General features: G+C 35.1%; 1 protein-coding gene across 1 annotated transcript; it reads right to left on the reverse strand.

Moving 5' to 3' along the window:
- Positions 1 to 4,575: 4,575 nt before the first annotated feature.
- LOC122898740 (high mobility group protein B1-like) lies at positions 4,576 to 5,343 on the reverse strand. The gene has a single exon (XM_044236434.1). It carries the CDS (start codon positions 5,221 to 5,223, stop codon positions 4,576 to 4,578), a length of 648 nt encoding a protein of 215 aa, XP_044092369.1. The 5' UTR covers positions 5,224 to 5,343.
- Between the last annotated feature and the right edge of the window lie 1,052 nt (positions 5,344 to 6,395).

A 6,395-nucleotide genomic window follows, 5' to 3' on the forward strand; every position in this document is an offset into this window, starting at 1 on the left:
TGGAGTTGTGTTATTGATGGAGCCCATTTTTGCATTTAACATATATTGAGGAGTATTAATAGGGTATGAAATATTTTTCCCTTTGATCAGAGATATGTCTTTTCAAAATAAAAACATTAACATTCTTACTCTAAAAGAGCAGTGGCTTCCTATCCTTGCACTTCTTTCTTGACTGTTTTATAACCTCAACATGAACAAAATTTAACTCATTACTTTTCTCTCCAGTTCCATTATCTAGTTAAATAATACCCAAGACAGAAACCTGGATTTTTCCAGTGCTACTTTTTAAGCCCACATGCAATTGTTCACTATAACTTATTATTTTACCTCCTAAATATCAATTGCATTCCTCTCTTCCATCCCTAAAGCTTTGAATTTTTTTTCAGCCCTAATAATTTCATGTTTGGATTACTGAAAATAGTTTGTATACATTGTTTACCAGATTCTCTTGTCTCCCTGAATCCACTAATCCATATCAAATCTGGCAGTACAGAACAGAATAGTGATTTACACAAATGACACAAATCACACAGAAGAATGATTTATATAAATCACAAAAATGTGATTATACATTTGTTTTTCATTATAAATTCTGTCATGCAGTAAGGATTTTTTTTTAATAATAGCCTGTTCAGAATTAATTTGAAACTCCTGATATGGCAGAATTTCCTTGTCCTCTTCACTCTTGTCCTCATGCCTACCTGTCAAGTTCATGTTTCCAATGTCCTCCCATTCACCCTTTCTTTTAGCCATTTAACCATTATATAGTAAGTTTCTGCTTAAATAGTAGTACATTTGATATGCTTAATTCTCACATCAATACTATAATGTAAGATTTATTATTTCAAGGTAAGAATTACTTTAGAGATGGGAAATTCAATGACAGAGAGCTGGGAGAAGGAATGATAATGCTTTTGCAAAGGTTATCAGGTGAAGGAGAGTTTAACTGACCCACCTTACTATAAGGTTTAATCACATTGAATAAATTCATTTTTAAAAAGGCACCCTTCTTTCTCTTCCCTCCATGATTCCTTCTATTTGAAACACTCCTCCTTTCCCACCCACTTCAGTACCCATGCTTGTTCAGCTCAAGGAAGTTGAGATGAATCTTTGATCCAGTATATATAAAATGATGTTTACTTGATTTGGAGGAAACCTGTATAACTTACTTTGTTCCTGTTTGCAAGCACTTAAGAAGGTATTCATGTAGGTTAATGATTCTCAACCCTTCAACACACACTGGGGAACCTCTGAAGAATATTCCAACAGTTTTCAGAAATATTGCTCTTTCTAAAGGCATTGTTTTAATGTTCAATTTCATTGCTTTAGATAAGTTTATGGACTTGGGATCCAAGAAGATCCAGGTCAGAATGATAATTCTTTCATTACCAGCTAGGAAGTCACTGGTGTTAATTAAAGTCTCTGAAGTACAATTTTCTCATGAGAGAAAAGAATAATAAAGGTCTTCTCTTTCTGGTATGAGGTTATTGTGAAGATTAAATGAGATAGATCATTTAAAAAAATGATCAGAGCACAGGGCTTGCCACATATTATTTCCTTAATAAGTGTTATATATTTATTACAAATGCTATTGACATTGTTTTGCTGTTATTTGGTTTTTGGAAAGTCTGCTTTTTCAAAATACCTTTATTAAAACATACAATATGCCACTTATAATAGATAAAATGGTAATAACCTTTTCAGAAAAATGTAAATATGCTACAGAGACTGACATAATATTGATCTCAGGTAAACTGGTTAGATATCTTTCAGTAATTATCCTGAATTATCACAGCACTCACCATAGCACATACCCTCCCTGTTTTTAGAATAGCTTTCAGATTTACAAATAAAGTGAAGTCTGATATGAGAAAATCTATTTTTATAATATTGCATTTTTCTACATGATAGTAAAAGAATTTGATGAAAATTTGAAGGACACAAAAAGTAATCATTAATTAGAACACATATTTTTTGCAATATGCTTGGATTTTTTTTTTTTTTTTTTGTATTTCAAAAAGTGTCAAATGACAAAGGCTAATATAATACCTTTCAAAAACCTAAAACACTGAAGAGACATAATCCCTCTAAGGAAGAAAGAAAAACTCTTTAACAATAGTGTAAATTATTTGTAGACCTCCTGCTTGAACAAGATAAGTTATTAAGATTTTCTGAAATGATTAACTATTGTTTTAACTGCTATTTGTATTTCAACGCAGGGGAGATAAAAGCACTTTGGATTGAAAGTCCAGAAGCCTTGTCTCTTACTTGGTAATTGCATGGCATTCAGTAAGGCATTTTGTCTCTCTGTACCTCAGTTTCTCATCAGAGAAATTGATGCTTTGAATACATAATGTCTAATCTACATTAATGGCCATACTGTGGTATTATAGGAAGATCCTAGAATCTCACAGATCTAGAGACTCTGCTGTTTACAAGTTGGACAATTAAGCACATTACTTAATCTATTTGAGCCTCATGTTTTTAATTAGAAAAATGTATATAATTACATATAAGTTGCAGATTTTCTGTATATACTATATACAGAATACCTATATACCTATATACTTTGCCTGGCAGATGTAGGTATGCAATACATGTAGCTAATAATATTTTATAAAAGATTTGAGACTATGTGGCCTCTAATTTTCCCCATTAATGTTTAATAAAACTCCATATTCATTCCATTAATTATTTGAGCACTTTTCATTTATTTATTTAACGAATATTTTATCCAGCTTGGACCATGTGCTAAATTTCTATACAATTCTTTCGGTATACTGTGATTAACATAGTCATAGACCCTGTCTTCTTGAAGGAAATAGGCAATATACCGGTAAGACATAGTCAACTATTTAATTAGAAAACACAATACATGCCAGATATGAAAAAAAAAATGGTGAGGGTGAAGAATAGAAGAAATTTTTCAGATTGAGTAGTTAGGGAAGGCCTCTCGGAGAAAGTTTAAGCTGAAGTCTGAAAGGAGCCAACAAAGGTGCAGAGTGGCTGGATGGATATTGCAGAAAGATTGACATGGGCAGGAGGGATGAGTAAGGCCAATCAGGGGAAAGAGCTTTGCATGATTTAGGAAAAGAAAACCTCTTTTGGCTACGGGGTATGAAAGAGACGTGACCAAAAGCTGGCAAGCATTGAAATTGGGACGATGGGCAGGGGCCAGATTGCATTCAGCATCATAGAACATACAGTTTTCAGAATCAATCTGAGTGCAAAAGGCTGTCACAGAGGATTTTCAATCAGAAGAATAATACGATTACAAGTTCATTAAAAAAATAATTCTAGCTGCTGATTAGATATGCATAGGAAAGGGGCAATAGGGAAAAGAAAGAAACCAGTTAAGTGAATTTATAGAGGATGAGCCTAGTGTTGTGGGCTAGGGTTGTTAACATTGGCCTTGGAGTGATAATAATAACACTGACTGTGAAAACAGTTATAATAGCTAACCTTTTTTTTTGTTTTTTTTTTTTAATTAAAAATACCTTTAATGAAAGTCAAGTTTCCTAAGAAATCTATATTCAGATAAATAGGGAAGACATTTACAGCCAGCCCTTTTTTTTTTTTTTTTCCCAGAGCCTTTGCTGGGACTAATGTCAACAAAAAATTTAATATGGCAGTCTTGTATTTTAAGCTCACGCTTTTGGGGATACATTCTCAGGTCTTCTTTAATGTGGGAACTGCAAATATAACTGCCATTACATGGTAATGGGAGTTAAAGAATGTAGAGTCCTCAAGTAAAGATTAAAACATACTTTTCTCTTAGTCCTTCAAGGACAGACTTTTCAAAATATTTGATTCTACTAATCCCATGCTGTGACTAGACTGGTTACTCTTCACTTTTAAACGTGACTGGGCTATGTTAGATCTGGTATCAATTGATCAAGATTTGAGTTTCAGTTATGGATGAAAACTGTCTCAATTCAACTTTTATTACCCTCATCATGAATATGCAGGGTGCAGACAAAAGCTTTTTTTTATCAGCTAACTATATGAAAAGATAAACACTGTAATAATCCATGTGATCCAAAATGGGCAAAAGCAAAAGACTAGCTTCCCCTCAAGAAGAAATATTTCAGACCTATGAAAAGGACAACAATACTAATAAAAAAAATTGTATTTACTTAGAAGCATTCAGAATGTCAACAAAACAGCTGCAACTTTTTTTTTTTTTTTTGCAATTACAGAGTGGTATTCAGTTAACAGAACAACAATTATTTCGTAGAAGCTGCATCAGAGACAACTGAAGATGAAAAACTACCATCCCCATATATAACTAATTTGTGCTGTGCACCAACAAGAACCCGCTTTAAGTTTCCATGCCAATTTACAACCCCCATACTGTACCAGGCAAGGTTAGTGGCTATTGAAAATACCACCAGGACAGGGCTATCTAAAGACACATTCGGTAGTGTGTTAACTATACAAAAAAAGACACTGTACAGTTTAAAAACAAATCTTACACAGCCTTACATTTCAATTTTTTTCTTTAAAAGGAGTGAGTTGTGTACAGGGGGTTAAATGCTTTATAGACAAGAAAAAAAAAACTGCGCTAGAACCAACTTATTCATCATCATCATCTTCTTTTTCATCTTCATCTTCTTCATCTTCCTCCTCCTCCTCATCCTCTTCATCTTCCTCATCCTCCTCCTCTTTCTTCTTTTTCTTGCTCTTTTCAGCCTTGACGACTCCCTTTTTTGCCGCATCAGGCTTTCCTTTAGCTCGGTATGCAGCAATATCCTTTTCATATTTTTCCTTCAGCTTAGCAGCCTTCTTTTCATAAGGCTGCTTGTCATCTGCAGCAGTGTTATTCCACATTTCTCCCAGTTTCTTTGCAACATCACCAATGGATAGGCCTGGATGTTCTCCTTTGATTTTTGGGCGATACTCAGAACAAAACAAGAAAAAGGCCGAAGGAGGCCTCTTGGGTGCATTGGGATCCTTGAACTTCTTTTTTGTTTCCCCTTTAGGGGGAATATAAGTTTTCATTTCTCTTTCATAATGGGCCTTGTCAGCCTTTGCCATGTCTTCAAATTTTCCTTTCTCTTTAGCAGACATGGTCTTCCACCTTTCTGAGCACTTCTTAGAAAACTCTGAGAAGTTGACTGAAGCATCTGGGTGCTTCTTCTTGTGCTCCTCCCGGCAAGTTTGCACAAAGAATGCATATGATGACATTTTGCCTCTCGGCTTCTTAGGATCTCCTTTGCCCATGGTTAATTATTTTCCTCAGTGAGGCACAGAGTCGCCCAGTGCCCGTCTGGCTCTCACTTGCCCCGGCGCTGTCTCTATGGAGCTCAATGTACTGCAATGGCTGTGAGAGCGGGAGCCAGAAGCAGCGTCCTCACTCTCTCCGCTCTGTAACCTAATAGCTAACCTTTAATAAGAGTTTCCAATGCACCATCCTGCCCAGATGTGGTTTTTTCCTTTGAAGTTTGTGAATTTTATTTTGTAACTTTATTATTATTTATAATAATAAAGCAGTGCTAGGCTTACAACAAAACTAGGAAGGCACATAGATTACTCTAATACCCCTACTCCCCCAAGTGCATAGCCTTCGTCATTATGAATATCACTCACCAGAATGGCACATTTTTTTTAAATCAAGAAAGAACCTAAATTAACATTATAATCACCCAAATTCCAAATCACTCTTGGTGTTGTGCATTCTGAGGTTGAACGCATGTATAATAACATTTATCCATCGTTATTGAATGATATGCAGTATTTTCACTGTTAGACAAATCCTGTGTGCCCTGCCTATCCCTCTCTCTGGCCTTTTACCCCTAAAACTGGCCTTCTATTGCTAGACATCTATCTGGCCTTCTACCACTGATCTTTTTTGTCATCTCCAGAGTTGTGCCTTTTCAGGAATGTCTGTTTTTGCAATATTAAAGTATTTAGCCATTTCAGATTGGCTTCTTCCACTTAGTAATATGAATTTCAGTTTCTTCCATGCCTTTTCATGGCTTGATGGCTCATTCTTCTTTAGCAGTCACTAATGTTCTATTTTCTGGATGTACCACAATTTATTTATCCATTCATTTGCTAAAGGACATCTGGTTTCTTCCAAGATTTTTTGAATTATGAATAAAGCTGCTATAAACATCTGTGTGCGGGGTTTTATGTGGATATAAGTTTTCGAGTGAATGCTAAAGAGAACAATTACTGAGTCGCATCACATGCTAAGAGTATGCATGCTTTTGTAAGAAACTGCTAAATGGCCTTCCGAAGTGGCTAAACCATCTTACATTCCTAGCATTCTCTTTTTCCACATCCTCATGCATGTGGTGTTATCAGTGTTCCAGATTTTGGCTATTCTAATAGCTGCACAGTGATATCTTGTTGTTTTAATTGCATTCCCCTGATGATATATGACATGAAAG

The sequence above is a fragment of the Neovison vison genome, chromosome 2 (genome assembly GCF_020171115.1).
Source record: "Neovison vison isolate M4711 chromosome 2, ASM_NN_V1, whole genome shotgun sequence".
In the NCBI taxonomy this organism is placed as follows: domain Eukaryota; kingdom Metazoa; phylum Chordata; class Mammalia; order Carnivora; family Mustelidae; genus Neogale; species Neogale vison.

Bases quoted from the DNA above. Each gene is read 5' to 3' on its own strand.
- LOC122898740 (XM_044236434.1), bottom strand. From the start codon at position 5,223: ATGGGCAAAGGAGATCCTAAGAAGCCGAGAGGCAAAATGTCATCATAT.